Source organism: Bombus pascuorum, chromosome 4, assembly GCF_905332965.1.
Source record: "Bombus pascuorum chromosome 4, iyBomPasc1.1, whole genome shotgun sequence".
Classification (NCBI taxonomy): domain Eukaryota; kingdom Metazoa; phylum Arthropoda; class Insecta; order Hymenoptera; family Apidae; genus Bombus; species Bombus pascuorum.
Window position 1 is genome coordinate 5,854,981 of NC_083491.1, and position 19,323 is coordinate 5,874,303.

At 42.7% G+C, this 19,323-nt stretch overlaps 1 protein-coding gene across 1 annotated transcript in view; it reads left to right on the forward strand.

Annotated features, from left to right (window-relative positions):
* Positions 1-19,323, forward strand: part of LOC132906169 (neuroligin-4, X-linked) — a 222,013-nt gene that overhangs the window by 170,732 nt on the left and 31,958 nt on the right. Inside the window, exon 2 of the mRNA XM_060958077.1 lies at positions 13,023-13,181. Within this exon, the coding sequence (XP_060814060.1) occupies positions 13,023-13,181 (159 nt within the window). The remainder of the gene's footprint in view (positions 1-13,022; positions 13,182-19,323) is intronic.

A 19,323-nucleotide genomic window follows, 5' to 3' on the forward strand; every position in this document is an offset into this window, starting at 1 on the left:
TATTCTCTCCTGGTTCCGGTTCTTTTTCTCAAGGAAAAATCCTGTCCACGACGACGGGCTTAATTCGATTTCTCACGATGCCCTAGAGACGGCGCCGGCAGAGAAAAAGAGTGGCGCACCGTCGAAAATTTAATGGCCGGTGAAAGAACGTTAAAACTCGTCACTGTCATCGGGGATTCGCGGAAAATGCGTTACTTAAGAAACCAAAGGCTTTACCGAGAAATCTGCAGTTAAAATTCGTCTTCCCTTTGAACCTTAAAACTTAAAACTCATAAATTCTTTTCAAGAAGAAGGAAAAGAAGAAGAAGAAGAAGAGAGAAGACTCATTGCGTCTAAGATAGAACGACGACCTACGATTCGCTTTAGAAATCTTAGGACACGACGTTTAACGAAACGACGACTTACCTCAGAATCTCGTAGTTTCTAGCCGGAAATTTCACCTCAGAATCTCGGGATACTGTGCAGCTCGACCGTGAATTCCTGTGGTTAACCAGTCCACGCGTTTAACTGCGCGTTAAATCGTCAAAAAAGGAACCAACGCTTCCGTGATTGCGTTTCACATCTGCTACTAAGAAGAGGGGAAAAACGTTGGACGAGAACTAAATCAATTTTTCAGGGACGTTTCTCTTCTCGTGAAATCCAAAGGAAAGGATTACGTGTAAAAATGAAACAGAGATTCTGATTTAAGATTTCGAGTTCGCAGACCGGGAATCAATAAAATTTCCTATTTTTTCGCGGGAAGGAGAAGCAGGAGCGAGCACGCGCGAATCCAATTACAGAGCTTACAAAGCCCACGCGCGCGTAAGTAAATTTCAATGCATGGGGTTACGCGTGAAGGGTTCAGTGGCCTCCGGTTTCCCTGGGAACCTCTTTTCTTGCCTCCGGATGCGGAGTATTTCGTCGACGGTTTAAACTGCAGAAACGAGTAGCGGGCGTTAACGGTAATCCCCGAGATCGAGCGAAAGATTATCTCGCCGGAGAAGACGGCAACGACTCGGAAAATCGTAAGGAATCGTCGCGTCCTTGTTCGCAGCCCCGAATAATCTCCATTTGTCGCCGTAGTCATGCGCCCACGCTATTCCCGACCATGCGCCAGTTTCCCAAAGGCACGGCAGGATGCAAACGATGCGCCTCTAGAAATGTAAACAATAAAGAGAAACAGCGAGAACGGGATCAGAGGCGGTGCCACGCGATACCAAACGAAGAAACGCGTGAAACTTGCAGCTTCGCCAGTCTGTCGTTCTTGTACGAAGTAATTAAGCGATTAGAAGAGAAACAATTAAATTTCTGGATGAGATATGCTAGTTAAACCTTAATGAGTAACGAGAGAGCGATGCTTTAGGAAGAAATTGAAAAGTAATAAACTCGAGAGAAACTAGGCTAGGCTTGAAACTTTCTATAGTAGAACCAACAAGAATACGTTCAAGATAGATCTTCGTGATGAAAGACTGGTAAAAAAAGAATCAGTACCTGTCAATCTTGCAGTCTACAGGTTCCGTTTTTCTCTTTTTCCAAATGTTTTAAAACTGTTTCAGAGCTGTAGAAAATTGCAAGTTAATTTAACAAAACGCGTGACTAACCGGAAAGCTGTTAAATTATGTCATCAAAGGGAAACGTAGAATAATTAAATTAAGGAAATATACAAGCGTGGAGAAGGCAAATGGAATTGTTCGAACAACAAGGAAATAAATTCCGTTTCTAAGAATCTAGTTCCGTAAAAGGCCGACTTGAAAAAAGCTCATATAAAACATAGTACAAATAGAATTATTTAGTACTCTCGTTCTAGAAAATAAAAGCGAAGAAATTCTGGTAAAACATTCACGAGACTTTCGACCTTCGCCCAAGAAAAAAAAAGGGAAAAAGAACAAAAGTTCAGACTTAATCATCGGTAGCCTGTACCAAAACCATCAATACCCCATGAAACCTCCCCTCCATTTTTCCCATCCGTCTTTTTCGATTACTTATCCCCTGTCAGTCGAGCTTCATTACCTGGCGAAATAAATTCAAGTCAAAGGGTCTTTCCATCGCTGCGATTCGACATAAATCATGGTGACCGGTTGGTGGCCAGCCAGGTCGGTCCTTGCTAGGTCGCGCAATAAATTATTTAATTTAACATTAGGAAGGGATAAGGCACTCTCGGGGAGAGGCAAGAGAGGAGGGACTCGAGGTTGAAGTACGCGGGTTCGAGGGAGACAGCCTTAACAGGGTCGGACGTATGGCACCTCCCTTGGCGTGTACCGTATTAAATTTATGCCACTCGTATAGCTTCCCTGGCTGCATAGAGGCGAGAAAGAGAAGGTCAGAGACGCTAAAAGAGGCTGCATACGCGCTCGTGTAAATGAGAGATACGAATAAAGGGCGGGGGAGGGGGATCCTTCAACCCCTGCCAGGGACGTGTTCCTTAATTCGTTCAATTTCGTGGCTGCTGCAAGAGTAATCGCAGCAGATTGGATGGCATTACCGGATCATAAAGGCTCTAAGGCGGGACAATTATGATAAGAAAGTAGGCCACCATTGCTGATGGCAGCGACGCACGAAGATACGTTCGAGGCACGAATTCACCGGTCATTCGACCTCGCCGATTCGATTCACAGAGGTCAACCGTTATGCCAGCTTTAGATACACGCTTTAATTACGGGTACATTGTATGTTCGAAAGATTAGGTAAGGTAGGAAGGAAACGGAAGAAAAGCTTTGCTCTGAAATTCTGGCTCTTGGTTCTCCACTCTTTACTCGACTCTTTGCTTCGTTTCGAAGATTGGCTACTTTTTAAATATCCTCGCAACGCGATTTTGCGCGATAGAAACCTAATGTGATACGACACGGACATCCTCGTTATTCCGTTTGCTTCTAATTTCCGCGAATAGAAGTCGAACCAACGGCATCGCAGCTTCTCTCGGTGAAAATAGCGGACAGCTCGAAGAAGGAAGTACGCGATTCAAATATGTTCGCTAACTTACGTTTTGCGTGAAACGGAAAACGAATCGAATACCTTGAGAAGCTCGAAACGTTCAGGATATGGAAAGCGTTCCGTATTTCCATGTTTCTTCTCTTAATACGGTTCTGCCTTCAAATTTTCTTCCTCGCGCACATTTGAATAATAAATTACATACTTCTTCCCTGTCATATTTTTTACTCCAAACGACTATTTCTAGTAGCTTGCCAAAAGTATTTCCCTTAGGAAGCACGTTCAATCTTCTACTCGTACAACGCACAGCTTCGAGGTGCGAAATTATTTAAGCAACAGCTCGTAGTTGAAAACTTGATTTTCCGTCAAGCACTGAAACGCTAGTTGATCTTAATTTCTTTAAACGATAGCGTACGATATTGCGATAGGCTAGTCGATGGACGAATGGATGTTTCGCGAAACAAAGTACGTACTATCGAGTAATAGGTATTGCGTTCAAAAGCGGATACGCGTGGTACCTTCAGGTTGGAGACAAGTGCCCGATGCAATTTCAGCCACGACTCGGTGCCACGGCTTCCTATTTAATTCTCCGACTCCTTTCACTGCGGCGGAATTAAAATATTCGTGGAAACGTGGGTGAAAATGGAAACGGCAACTCGTGCAATTGGTAGTGCATTCGCACAAGCGTGCGCAATACAACGAGGAAATTTAATTTCATTACGAGCCTGTCTGGACTTTTTCTAGCCGACTAAAGTATCGATCGTGGTCGTACCCTTGATCTCTCTGACATTTTATATCAATTGGGAATCAACCGCTATACTTTCGTACCTCGTTAATTGCGTTCGTCAGACGTAATCATCTCCTCGTAGTTCTTTTTTTTAACTCATTTCGCTGTGATAACAAGACAAATGTCATTCATAAATATGCGTGGAAAAATCATAACCATAACACAACCGGGATTTACATGTTTAATTACGCAGACGAAGCTGAAAATTAGCATACGTTTTTTTAAAACTTAAATGGCTTAAAATCGAAAGGACTTTTCCCACGAAGAGCATTAAGGAAGGAAGGGAACACGAGGCTCTTCATGGCGTTGCTTTTGGCCTCGTTCATGGACAAAACAGGCAGATGTATTTCATTTTTAACCGTATATCCCTTTCAACGCGGTCGCTCGATTTAATTAGCATAAGTCTGGCAGGCTGTGGGCGACGGCGAGCTCGAAAGGCACTGCTCTACCCTCGGGGAAAATTACCACGATTGCCGTGAAAATGCGCACCCCAGAAAACTCCACGTCCCTTCTCTCCCTTCTACGTATCTTGCACCATTCTACGACCATCTAAAGACGTGGCCATGACGTACGCCGTGCTACGGGGATGGAAAAGAGGCAAGAATCGCTTTCACGTGGAATTTTCCATTTCGAAATGCTAAACATAATATTTTCACTTAAGTGTCTATTAAATCTTAAAATATCGTCACTTTTTCTGAACACTGGTTTATTTAATTTTTATTCGATATCACCGGTGATTTGTCGACGTCAACGGCGCTATGCAATTGTAAATCTTCCCGTTCCATATTTCACGCAGTCGTAAATTGGCTTCCATCCAAATTTCAAACTCCATCGATTCCTTTATTCGTGCCGACCTTTTGAATTTCACCCACGACCGGCTGAATTTCAACGTGATATATCACGATATATGTAATTTCCAGGTTCACCCATACGTCTTCTATGGTGTTCCTTAACGTTTCTCCCATCTATAATTTCTTTCATCGCGCGAATGCATTTTCGCAGCCGTAAGACAAATCCACTATCCACCAACTGTCTCCCTTACGTCATTCTGCGATCGTCTTCGGAGGATTTCCTTTTACCATACCGGAAGCCATCACTATCGCTAACCTTATCAACCTCTTCCCGTTCTTTTGCAACTGTAACAACATCGCAACAACGAGAGCGGTATTATCTCGACGAGCACGCCGCTTCGCTCCCACGCACGCACGGTGATCACAGTGTCGATAAGCGCGCCATCATCGTCCTTATCTGAACGCCATAATCCTGGTCGTGTCACTGCCCAGGCTGCGGCATAGAGTGTTACATTACATCCGCAGCCGAGCTTGTTGCTTTCGCAGTTCATTGTCCGGTTAAATCTACCGTTAACCGTGCGGCCTCCTCAATGGCTTTCAGACCGCGCGAACCCGCGCCGAATATTCGCGCGAGCCACCCTGCCTGAAAGAGAATCGCCTACTAGCCGGAACGAAGAGAAGGGATTTTATAATGCGCCGGTTAATTAATGGCCTCGAGTATGCTCGAGGATGAACGAGCTACTCCAGACCCTTTCCTCGAGAAACTCTTCGCGGTCTTACCTCGTGCAAACGTAGTTGGAACTCGAAGATCTTTGGTTTCGCGCGATTTGATTAGTCGAACAGAATATTGTACGTGGAAGTATTATCTGCAAGAAGACGGTGCGCGCTCAAAGGACGCGGGAATTTGGAACGACGACTAGCTGGGTAGGTAGAAATCCGTGTATATTTTTCAACTCGATATTTTCCTTCTTCGATGATTTACAGTGTTTCGTTTCGGATGACGATTGACGTAAAATAAGATATACGAGTGACTAAAGTCGAAAATAACTTTTAAACAACTCGTGAGCCTTTTCCCCTAACGTGTGCGCACGTTATTGCAAAGTTTTTTTGTTAAATCTGGTCATGACGCACGTATACGATATATATGTATGTGTACGTATACGTATACAGTTGCATACTGAATAAAAAATAGTCGAGAGTTTCAATACATGGATAAACTTCGTGCGTCATCAAAGCTTTTCCCAATGAGTTCGGTTTCTGTTTCTGTAAGCTATTACTTCCACGTTTATAAACCACCTCCTACCGTGCCTCTCATTACTACGTATAGAAAGAAACGCACACACTCTTAGGATTACATATATTATGTATCTATGTAGATGAATATATTTTTAATAGCGACTGAATAAGAATCTGAATTAACGATTCGAAGTAACTGTAACTTGTGCTTTTGCAATGTACCTGAATAAGTTTAATTAAATGTTATGTAAATAATTTACACGGTTTGCTAGATTTCCGAAGCACCGAGATTTATTTAACTTCATAATGAAATTTATGTGTAAATAACGAAGACTTGTATACGTGGTATTTAACTGGGTTGATATACGGTTGTTTTTAACGCGAACAGTAAACGTTTAATGTTAACATTGTTACTCCAACCTCCATCCTCGAAATAATTAATAACGCTAGTGGGTTAACGAAAATTTGTAAATTGATTATAATATCTCATTCGGCGTGCTAATATTACCTTTACCTTCCTATTTCTTCGTTAACGCATTCTCTTCTGTACTAAACCCTAAAACCGACAGATTCGTTCTAAACGAAAAGTAACCAAAATCTTCCACAAACACGCGAGAACAGAAAGCTTAAAGGTACACATACAATATCTCACACGACGTGCTAATATTACCTTTACCTTGCTATTCCTTCGTTAACAATGCCTTCTTTTTCCAAACCGTCGGATCGACAGTTTCATTCTGAATGAAAAATAGTCGAGAATTTCCACAGACGCACGAGAACGGAAAACTGGAAGATACGGTTGAAATAAGGTATCGTTAAATCGAAGGCCAAGAGTCGCGACGTTGAAACACGGCCGCCTGACAAGGGAACGAAGGGTGGGAATGCGAAACTCGATTGACGACGACGACGAGGAGGAGCGTATCCAATTCGTTTCGCTTCGCGCCAGCCAGTTTTCTTGGGCGCCGGTGCGCGAGATATTTAATAAAAAAGTTGACATTTCCTGCGGGGCCTTTTGCTGCCTTTTTCTTCTTGTCTTATTTCGCCGAGAACGCAAAGCGACGGAAGGGAATCCGTCCCATCGACGTTGTACAGCGTGTCGCTCGGTTTCGTCGACGTTTCCCCTTCCAAAGCATTTCCACTAAGCAACCCTCTCGTGCATCATTTTCGTATAAGCAACGTTTCATCCCCGTCGTTTCCATTCCATTCTCTCTGTGCGGCGTGCTCATTTAACCCTGATAGCCAACCATCTGTTACTCCGTTTCATCTTCTCCCGTCGAGCACGTGAAAGATCATGAAAACATGAGCTTTGATCGATCGTGTTTTGCGCCAAGAAGAAAGTTGTCTGCCGGTTCGTGGTTATGGGCCAGAATGTTTCCCCTAATTCATGCCACCTCGGTATTTTAGAGGGCTGTTTTTCCAAGTTCATTCGATAAATGGATGCCTGTTATCTCGTTCTCGACGAGCTTCCACGTATTACTTCTACAAACTTCTGCGAATTACTTCGGAACCGATCGCACACGGCTAGCGTTTCTCTCGCATCAAGAGACTCATTCCCAACTCGTCGAACTCCGAGTGAAAAGTCTATTTGACAAGCATCGAACTGCGCGGTAACATATAACTCTCTGCTTTTTTCCTCCCCATAGGCGGTGGCTCCTACAAAAGCGTTCGAATTCTCTTCAAACGATCGTGCACGAACTCGTTTCGCGGCACCAAACGTTTTTCCCTCTTTTCCATACATTCATCTGCATTTCATTTCTGTTCCCAAAAATTTCAACCCCAGGGCTATCGACGAAGCAAAAATCAATCCCTAAAAGAGACGTCGATACTCTCGCGGTTCCTCGACGAGGAGAAACTTCAGACGAAACGACATCATCCATCGTTCACACCTTTGAAACTCTCTGTCAGTCTGTTTTTCCACCTAGAGCAGTCGAACGAGGTAAAAGCATAAGTTCATGCTCTGAAATTTGTTTCAAGCCTGTTTAAAGAAAAAAAAAAAGAAGGAAACGCGTTCCATCCTGTATGCCAGGATGTTTGTTGGAGGGACACTGAAGTTGGAAAACGTCTCTATATCTCGACGTGTCAGCGAACTAGCGAAATGTAGGTCGTCCCGCGGAAGCCACTCTCCGGAGGATTCCGGAAAAACAATCGGCCGGATCTTCCCCCAAGTTTGTGTCGGGCCGGTGATTCCATCGGCGCCACTTCGCAACCACCGATTTTTCCCTTCCGATTGAGAAAATTGAAATGGCTCGCTTTCAGCGGTGAATCGGTCGCGCGTGATCCATGGGATGTGTTCATGAATATTCTCTCTGTTGGCGATCAACGTGTAGATTGCAACGAGGGATGAGGTAGATGTTTTGGTTTCCCAAAAGAGGTAAAAGAAATGTGATAATAAATCATTGTATTCCATGTGTTTCGTAAAGGACCGATAAAAATAAATTGCTTCTTTAATGAAATTTTATGTCGTAATTATCAAAAATACTCTCGTAAATATCGGCGAGAAAGAAATTTCGCGATATAGATAAACAACGGTCCATTATTTTTCATATCTACGAGAAATACGCGAAGCGAAGGGTGACACCCTTCGAAAACGCTGAATAGGAAAAAAGTTGAGCAGAGGAGGATCAGGGATAAGAAAAAGGTCAAAGTAATGGAAGAACGCGGAAGTCGGAGAATCAACGCCATTCCCTTTCGCCGCTAAGAATTCACAAACATTCTACCAAAATCCACTTACCCTATCGCAATTTCTTCTCCGTGAATATAACGAAGATACACTGTTGACAAAGACTTGGAGGGGAACATGAGAAAACAGCTGAAAACGGCGATATAGTACGTAATAGAGAACAGTTTCAGATTGTTCCCGGGATAAAGGTGGCCACCCTACGCTTGGACTTACAGTCGAACACGCAGTTAGCATGCTAAGCAGAATTACATCGTGTTAGTCTAGTTTATATCTCGTAATATTCCCACGAGTGCATTGTCAGGGCCGCGGACCCGTTCGGCGGAAAGGGCGCGTCGATGAAAACGCGGTTCTGCCGGCTGCATACAAAATCCGATTGTTCCGAGGGTATGACGCAGTGGCCGAATAGTTTGGTGCTCAGCGCCGAACCGGAGTATTCCGTGCAGAATTGCTAGCACTATTTAGAATCAGAGGAACAGCAGAATTCGTAGCAAAGATCGTTAACCTAACAGAGGGTTTCAACGTTGATGCGACCGACGTTATCGGTGACCGTATCTGTATACTTAGATAACACTAACATCTCTATCGATCCGCAATTACCTAAATATTAGAATTGCGGTGTAACTCCGATCGGCAACTTCGATTTATTCGGTCAATCGATCGCATGAACTGGGTTTTTAGGTCGAGTTTCTAGGCAGGCGGTAGTCAACGATCATGTTGGGAAAAAATCGAGGGTGTATACCGACAAGTTATACGCGAGAATATTTCACGACTAATTTAGCTTTAGGTATGATAGAACTTAGATTGCAGCGATGTTACTCCAGCCAAAGGGCTCCAGGCTACATCAACTTCCACAAGTTGCCTAGACTGGCAACCGATTCTTGAACACGGGTAATTCTCTTGACATCGGCTGTGCTTAGGATATCCCGTGTTTATGGCAGAACCTGTTACGTAAGCTCTGCTGACAAGTTTCTAAAGCTGAAGAACCTCTTTACTCTATAGTCTACAGACAAGAACAAAATATAAAGAAATAACAGGAAATCCTAAGGAATGAGAATCTCGAAGCTATTTGGAAATTTCCTATAGCACGGCAAGGGAAGTTGGTTTCATTGTTTGAAAAGGGGATACGTCGGAGATACACGTCAAGTACGGTGGATGTAGATTGCTGAGCGATTACCGTGGCGACGAAGCCACTTTTACGAAACGCCAATTGGGGAATGTATAGAATTCAATTCGGAAGTAATAAAAAGTTTCCTGCTCCTCTTGTCCCCTCCCCTATGCGGCCCAACTTTCCGTAAATGGGAGACGAAATAATGCCAAGAATTCTAAAGCTATCGTTGCTTTCGGTGAGATCATTCATTGTGAGGGATAGATAAGCTAAAGAGAAGATCTATTGCTAGAAAAATTTCACGCTTGCATTTACATTCAATTAATTCGGAAAAAGATTCTCACGATGTAAACACGATGAAACATTATCACGATGACTTATCGAACAAACGTAATCTGTTTCTCAACGGGTTTTCCAAGAAAGAAGGACCGCGCGATCCTAAAGCGACGACATTGCATTTAGAAATTGAGTTCGCCTCGGAAACCTGCAGCTCGATCGTATCTCTTCCATTTTCTGCTTTCTTACGTCCAAGCCCCATGAAATACTTTTTAGAGATACGTTGCCATTTGTATCAAGGAACACGATCTCTGCGGAAGCTCGCGAGACTATGAAGCGCAACTGATAGAAAATCCTCCTCTACCTTGAGAAATTGTCGTTCCAATAGGACAAATCTTTTGTGTTTGAACACCTATCAATGCCATGACAAACTACTTTTCATTTTCCATTAGCTAACACAAGTAGATGCTTTTTAATTTTCATTTATCGAATAAGAGTCATTATTTATCTTTATAATTAAAGAAAGCTATGAAAACAAAGATATTCGTCGAAGAAGCCTGTGAAAAATAAAGCGATTAAGGAGGAGGGTCGTCGTCGTTACGATTGATAACATTCCTGTTCAGCAACTCCCGTTGAAACAGTCGAACACGCGGCTTTATGAATATGTAAAGTACGTTAGAGGCGTTGCCGGCACACGAAACTGTTTGCACATCGTATCAAATATTGACAGTGCTCTGGCAAATTTATTCACCGGCTGAAATAATGTATCGCGCCCGCCCGATAAAATCGAATGTCCCGCGCGCGCCTTAACGCCGCCTGACACGCGGTGGAACACCGAATGCGTCATCCGAGGATCGGTCAAACTGCCGGATGAAAAATTTCGATCGAGCAAATTTGCACACCGATTAAATCCATCCTTGTAACGTTGGTCCTTACGCGTTCTGGACAATATTTCTCGACGTCAGTTTTCATGCTTCGTGAAGAAAACGGGCGACTGGCGTTGATCGAGGATCTAAACTCGACTCGCGACAGTTTCTTATATATGTAACATTGAAAAAAATGGCACAGGATATAAATTGAAAATAAATTTCTATTTGCCGTTTGACTCGGGTTAACTACGCTACCCAAGAAAACTTGTTTTGGAGAAGGGAAAATATCTGCTCCGTAACGTTGGACAACGTGAAGTAACGGGTACAAAAAACGGCTTAATAAAACGCCAGATAAAATTGGGCCGAGAAAGTATCGCCGGATAAGCAACGCGGTTCGCTGTGCGAAATATTTCAGAAGCACAGGTCCGAGACGGTGTTACGCGACGGAACACGGAGGAATAAAGGAAAACGACAGACGATTTTAAGAAGATAAGATAGGAGAAAGGAGATCAAAGAAAAGAGCTCGAGTAACGGGCGAAACAATCAGAAGAGAACCATTGTAAAGAAGAGGGAAGAGAAAGAGAGAAATGGAAAGGATAGAAGCTAAGTAGAACTTTAGAAGAAACCGAGTATTGAGAAACGGGCAATTACAAATATAAAAGTCGAGTTATTGCGAGGGATTGTATTTCATTGAGAATTTTCATTTAGATGAAATTAACCTTCCACGTTTTCCTATCGTCGTCTCTGCCACCCCTTTTGACTTTTTGCCATTGTGCGATTTCTTACTGTTACGCATTTAGTGATCGTTTCATCGTATCCGACAATAGGATTTTATTACGATTTGATCGTATTTTCGCATGATTCATCGCTTGACATTGTTCCACCTCTTCATTAAAGAGTCTTTGTTTAATGAGCAGAAGCATTATCGAACCTGTTTGAACCAATTCTCGGCCATTCTATCGTAATCGTTTACCCATTGTTAGCGAAAGACAAAACGTTTCACGAGAGTGACAGGAAGAAAGGAATTTATGCGAATCGACTTTCCTCCCTCTGAAACTTTGTTTGACCGAGTGAGGAGGAGAAAGGAGGGAAAGGCAGAAGTGAATATCGCGTGCAGGCGTCGTTTAGTGGGAGATTTTCTCTTTTTCATTAAAAGTTACAAGAGGACTAATCGAATTGCCAGTGTTACGGTTTTCCCTCTTTACGAGGTCACAATTCGATTAATAAAAAGGGGAAACCCTAAGGAAGAGAGTCGAATTAAGTATTTAATAAGCTCTATCTCTCGTAATTTCATTGGCGCGAAGTCTTCAACAGAAGAGACATCATCCTCTTTCCAAATTCTTCTTCGTGTCGGATTCATTTTGTAGATTCCAGCTCCTATTGGATTCCATTTCCCTTCGCGGCAGCCAATTTCTCGATGAAAAACGGCACGAAGGGAAATCGAATCGCGCCGTTTGAACACTATAGCTCACACAGGGACGTGTGTGGTAATGCGTGATTTGTTGAATTATGACCGAGGTTGTTGTTCGCCACAGCGATCATGCTCACGTGTGTTCCAGTCCTGTATTAGCATACTAAATCCGATTGACGTACTCAGCTCGCGTTCGTGAACCCTCGTTTTAATTACCTCGAATGCGATACGTCGTGCGTCGCCACACAGACAATGTTTCTAGCCACTCGTATACGAAGAATTCTACCCTTAACTATTTAAACGTTACATATTGCAAGTTAATGCCTTCTCTCGCCCACGCAGAAACTTATCTGCCTGAAATTTTGTTATCGTTCGGTTCATTTTGTACTCGTTAGTGGAGAAACGAGCAGACGTCGATGATTATGAGGTCGTTTCCATTTCAACGTAGCAACACAGTCAATAATGTTACACAGAATTTAGCTACTTACGTTAGCATCGTTCGCTTTAACGAGAGTTCACCGTGCACACCGGTGGTACCTTAATATTTTCTACGGGTCGGTCATTACACGGAAACGACCGGGATAATGCTGTCGTTTTTGCCCGCGTGCAAAGATACCCGTAACAAGGCGTTCGATTTTGCTCGGGGAACATTTTCATTTACCCTCCGATGAGTTGCAATCTCCGGTACTCGTGGAATTTTCTACTTCATATCGTTGATATGCTCGTAATTAACCACCTGTACGTGAACTTTCGATAACCTGTTATCGAGATAGACGACCTATTCGACGGTAGATAGACGTTCGGTTAGATTCTGTAGACAAACTTGCCGATAATCCTTTACGGTGGCGTCAAAAGTTTATAGAACGGCACCTTTGAAAAATGGATCTTTAAGGATGCGCGACGTGAACTATCAAGTGTCAGCAGTGCCGATCGATCAGAGAATAATTTTATTGATTACAGCTGGCGCGAGGGACGGAGGAGGAAGGAGATACCCGGTGATCGTGTTCGTGCACGGCGAGAGCTATGAATGGAGCAGCGGCAACCCCTACGATGGCAGCGTGCTGGCGAGCTACGGGGGTGTCGTCGTCGTCACCATAAATTATAGACTCGGTATTTTAGGTGAGTAATTACGCTCCTCTTTCTCCTCTATTATTGGAAAGAGAAATTTTAATTTACCATTTGCTATTATTATTACTCTTCCCTCTTTATCATAAGTATATAATTCGTTGACGTTCGTCTTACGAACTTACCGGGAGACCTAATGTTTGAAAACAGAATTAATTCTTCCGTTATTAATCAACCAAAATGAAGTAATCATACACACACACCAATTCTCAATAATCCTCGAATCGGTCAAAGCCCTATCGACATTTTCACCGTGAAATTTTACCAGATATTGACCAGAAACCACCCTCGTCATAGTGAGAACGAGCGTAGGCGAAGAAAATTCCGATAGTCAACGTCTCCACCATGGAAGGGTCGGTCGAATTAATCTCGATCCCTTGACGAACGTCAGCGAGTTAAACTTTGTCACCCAATTTCTGGAGATTCAGCAGCTCTGGCCGGCATACCTATCACAGAGGCGAGCCAATCGTTACCGCTTCGAACGCTCCCTTAATTACGTGCGTGCAGAAGTTGGCAACCGTAAGGTCGCACGAACGTGGATTACAAGACCCGTCTCGTCGATGAGACGGCCGGTAGCCATTAGCATGCGGACTGTGCATCTCAGTCGAACGAACCAACTAAACTAGTTACTCCTTTCTCGGACTTTGTCTATTGTTTGAATTCGTTTCGGTGCGTGAGCGAGTCGCGTTAAAATTTGTTAACCTTGCTAAATAATCAGGCAAAGAAAATCGCCGCGTAAAGTACGTAGGAAACTTAAACATATTCGAAAAGCTACGTGTACGAGATAATTTAATTTCGAGATTAAAATTTCTTCTTGGGCTAATTCGCAGCTGACAAAAGATTCGATCGCTCGTTCGAGAAATCAAAAAGGAACGCAAACTCAAATTCGCATTCCTCGTTCATTGAATTCGCAACGATTTGATGTGTCTTCCGTAGAGAAACCTTTTGGAAAGAAAGACTAAGGAAAGTGAAAAAAGAGAAGAAAATAAAATCAAAGAGCACGGTATTTGCTGGCGCGGCCAGGTAGAGAGGATCGAAAGTCAGAGCGGGTTGCCAGGCAACAGTAGCGACCAAATCTAATAGGAAACTCATTATGGCCGTGTCTTCCGTTTCACCAAACTAAATTCTTGACTCTGCCTCCGTTTCCGTGACAGTGGTGGCCACCATCCTCGTCTCTGCGCCGCCAATATAATACTCGCTTCCTCGCGTTATGATAATATATTCCAGTTACGTCAGCACGATTCTTCGACGTCTCTGACAAAGAGCTAGAGAGAGAGAGTCGAACGACGTTGCCGGCCGGAGGCACGTATTCCTACGAGCGAACCAGCAGACGTGGCTCGCGGAGATTAATCGAGATTTCAGTGCGCAGCCAATTGTCGAAGCGAGTTAACTTCCTGTAATTAAGAGTCGAGCTGTAGCCAACGGGATATGACACGAATGGAACGTCTGTGAAGTTTTTTCGAGAATTCGAACCGCTTCTTTCCTTAAGAAGAGAGTCTCTTTGTGGGATTTACGAGGACTATCCTCTCTGGAGACTCTCTAATTCGCTTCCGATATGTTTCTTGTGGACTTCTGGGACAAGTAGAGTACAAATACTTACCCTTGATTTTTGCGAGGTTCTTGGACAAGTATTTACGGTAATCTCTAAATATTTTCCGATTTTCTTCGTTTCCTAAATAATACCACGCATATGTTTTTAGATTTATTTAAAAATGAATTGTAAATTAATCGTACATTGTTTATATCTATTCTTTTCTAAACTACGTTTTTTAAAACACTTTGATGGGATTTTTCAGTAACATTTGAGTTTGTCCAAAGAATACAAATTAATGGTGAATTACAAAAAAAAAGAAAACATATTTTAACCGTGAAAGAAAACAGTTAGAGGACATTTGACCGCTTGAGGCGATGGATTTTCATTCTTGGATCGTAATTTTTTCCGAGGAAACAACGCGCCACAGCTAAATCCGAATTTTTAAGCTCGCCCGCCGTTAATTTCCCACGTAGCTGTAGCAGAGAAGCTTCGCCGTGTCACGAATATTCTTCCACCCTTTTTCTCCCTGCGTTTCCCTGTTGTCCCTTTGTCCTGGTAAAGTGACGAGGAGCGGTACACGTTCTGTGAAACGTGGACGATGTAACGAGGTTCCGTTTCTTGAATTACATCCACCAACATTTTGCCCATCAGCAGAATTTTATACGTTTAACGCTCGCTCCAATTTCTCCTATCAATTCCTCAAATTTCTCATACTCTTTTAATTATTTATGTGATTTTAATTATCGCTGTTTTAAAAAAATTACTCGTCTGACGTATTATAAAATGCAATTCCTCGATCGAGAAACTGTATCGTTTATCTTGCTCGAATGAGTAAAACGATACACTCTAGTTTGTCTAGAAATAATTCTTCTTTTTTATTACCACAAGTCAGGCTTCTGTCGAAAGAATGGAAATGAAAAACGGTGGTCGATTTGATATAGAGGTAGAGTGACGTTAAAAACATGCAGCGTTCCGTTCCACGGGACATTTGTAAAATAAGAAACTTCGCTGGGAAAATATAGCGCCGAAATGAAAGTTTGCATAGTCATGAAGGAAAAATTTATTCGATCGAATGGAATGAAAATAACAAGTGAATAGTTGAATTTCGTTTTGAAAGATACACTGCAGCTACGAGAAAATTACGAAGCGTAAGATATTACTTAACTTTCGAAAGTTTTTGCATGCGAGATAGTTTCGCACTTTATCTTGATAAATTCGTTGCCAAGGATATCGAATCAACGTTGCTCGTTGTTAAAAAAAATCTCCATTGCTCGCAAGTATATAAATTTTTAGTCGAAACGAGTTTTCACGTACGTATCCGAGAAAAAAGAAGGATCCATCTTCTCACCGAAAGAAATAAAGTCCAGTGAAGTCCAATCAAAGGCCAATTAGCGATTGTTGTGGCAAAAGTGCAAAGGCGAAGAAAGATAAAAGGTGGCAAATCAGAGAACGTGGAACCAGTGTAAAAGTGGTGGAGGCGTGAAAAATATCGAAATTTGATTCCATCGTTAGTTCAGCGAAACGGAAGGGTGTCGGTTTCAGGAAGCACTTTCTTCTCGTGGTCACTCTTCCTATTTTCTTTTACTTTTTTTCGCCGTTTTTCCTTCGACTGGCAAAAATGACGGGGAGGCATTGTGTCGAACGAAAAGTGGCGATGGTTCGGGGGGTTGGTAGGCGAAAGGATGTAGTAGAGGGTGGTGGGCGATATCCAGCCGCGGCTGTGCACGCCCATGTACCGGAAAATTTAAATCAACGAGTAACGTTCAGCAGTTCCATTGTAACGAGAAGAATAGGAGACACGGAAGCTCAGTACGACAGATACGCCGGAGGTTGAATATCAAATGGGATATGACCGGTGGTTTATTTCTATTCCAGTTTCGCACGTTTTCCACCCTCCTCTGTTCTATGCACCCTCGTTTTCGTTGGCTCCCGTCGATCTTCCTCGTTTTTCTAACCACCGTACTCTCTGCTTCGTTTTCCCTTGTCAGAAGTCATCGAAAAATCGAACGGAATTCCGTATTCTGGAAACAAGTTTCGAAATCGTCCTTTTATTTCGTCCCATTTTCTCTTTTTTGCGATCCATTTCTTTTCTTCTCTCTTGTACGATTTTACGTGATATGGCTTGTTTGTTTTCAACTATCCAGCGTGCTAACAAGCGCAAGCGTTGCAAACACGATTATATCATTAGTGTTTTATGCGTACGAATCGGTCGTGCGAGAGCCCCGTGTCGGAAGCGCAATTCCGAACACTTTGGATCGGTTCGATTACAAACGACCGATCGAATTGCTGCCGAGAATAAAGGAGCTTCCAGTTTTACTCGTTTTTGTATTTTTCTCCTCTTCTTTTTTCGAAAGATCCGTTTTATCGTTCGACCCGTGGACAACCAATGTTTCGCTCAACATTTATCGCGTGGATTGGGCTCGGATGAAACAAACCTTTAAAACGAAATCGTGCGAATGCGCTTCATAATACAGTTGGAAACATCATCGATCAAACGTTATACCAACAGATAGAGGGGGGAATGGTGGCGAGAACCCTAGAAAATTGCAGCGCGTTATACTATCCGGTGAAAATTGTGAATCGCGCATGCATATTCAGCGCGCATTGTTTAGAACGTAAGCGTTGCTTTAAATCTCGTTTTCATCGATTTCGAAGCGTGCCGAAATGGAGGGTGATGAGTTCAACGAACCGATGCATACTAATGAACGCGTCCGTCAGAACTTATTAACATCTTCCACCTATAAATGTATTTTCTTTCGTACCTTAATCGTTTATCAAAAACGTATGAATGGCGTAACGTTGTGCCTATGTGCTTTCAAACCTGAATAGAAAAGAGAAAAAACAAGGGGATATCGTTTAATTATCATCACAAAACAGCTTTGATAAATTTGGCGTGAAAAGCATTCGTCGGAATTCTTTGCTCGTAACTCGCAAAACGAGTATCGAGAAGGCATATCCTTTAGTTTTTATTGGCAATTATGCTTGAGATAAAACTTGCCATAAGAATTGATAAACGAGTCGTTATATAGCGTGTTTGACAACGTTCTCGCATCTTTAGCAGTTACGTTCCTATTAATTGCAACGCGAGCTCTTTATATCCTTGGTATTCATTCTTCACGCTCTTTAAGAGTCACTCGCTTTACATCTACTCGAAAGCTATGAAAAGAGAAACCTCGTTATTTTAATACGAAAGGAGGAGTATTCTTTGAATTCGCCAAGCAACTTCACGTACTGTTCGCGAATTTTCACGGTAACGAATTAAACGCTAAAAGATCTTCCTCCAGATATTCCTCGTTCTCTAATGAATAATTATTAAAACAACGATATGTTAAATACCTCGATTACGTAATTTCTAAGTGCTCGGGTCGCCAAGCTTTCCTCTTTTCATAGCGAATACGTAATCCTATTCCCCTATAAACGGGGCTACTATTTTGCAGGAGTTCGAACGTGGGACAAAAGAATTCACTTGAAGAGGCCGTGCTAGCCCGGTTAATTGTCATGTTCTCGGGGAAATTAATTTATCGGCGATCGTGCAACGAGAAAATTGTCTGTGAATTCAGGTTCGGTCGAAAGAAATTCGTTGCACGTACCTCGCGTACTGTTCTCTCCTTCCCTCGCGATCCCTTCTACACCTCGGCCACTCCTCATCCTCCAGTTCCATTTCTCGAAATTAAATGTAAATTCCTATATTATTCCCGGCAATTTTGCTTAATATCGCGCCAGCAGTCGTGCTTTCGAATTATTCGCCAACTTCATACACGCGGTGGGACGCGACTAAAACCTCTCTTATTATCGAGTCTGCACGGAATTCCTTTCGACTTTTTCCATCAACGGTTAAGTCTACTGTACTTTCAAACAGTTGGAAGCTTAAGTCGGAGAACGCTGGCGGTGCTGATTCCAAACGCAGTGATATTTCTCACGGAAGTGAAACCAATAACTCACACCCTACTTCGAAGAACTGGGTTACTTGGCAAATTACACCGACGGACCGAGCAAGCCTTATTATTCCTAGGTCAGTCGCAAATACACGCGCCGGAATGTTGTATCAGTGGAATTAGCTGCGAAATCATTTTCAACAATGTTGCAAGGTCAGACAAAGCATAAAGCGATTGTGCCACATCGTTAGAAACTGGAAATACACTCGATATTAATGTGTAGTGCTGTTTCAGCGCTTTCAGAAGACTGGAATTAATTTTCAACTTTGTTACAAAGCTGGCAGAGTTCGGTACACGTTTTCCGATATCGTTACAAGGTCGATGGGCAACTCGGAAATAATTTGCACTATTGTTGCCAAGGCCAATTACCTTACCACGTTACCGCATATGTGCGACATCGGATATATCACAATTACATAGATCAGATTTGTTCAGCATAACGTTACATAACAAAGTATCAATCGTATCCATTAATTATCAACATTGTTGGATTATTAAAACAGTGTGGTTAACTGTGGTATTGATCCTGATCAACTTTGTGTTCTACTCTTGCCGTCATTTTAACGTCCTATGGGCACGCGTATCTTCGCATTTTTCTTCGATAAACCGAGTTCGTCTATGTTCGTGTCTAATCTTTTTATAGTTCTAAGCTGTGTGGAAAAGTTCG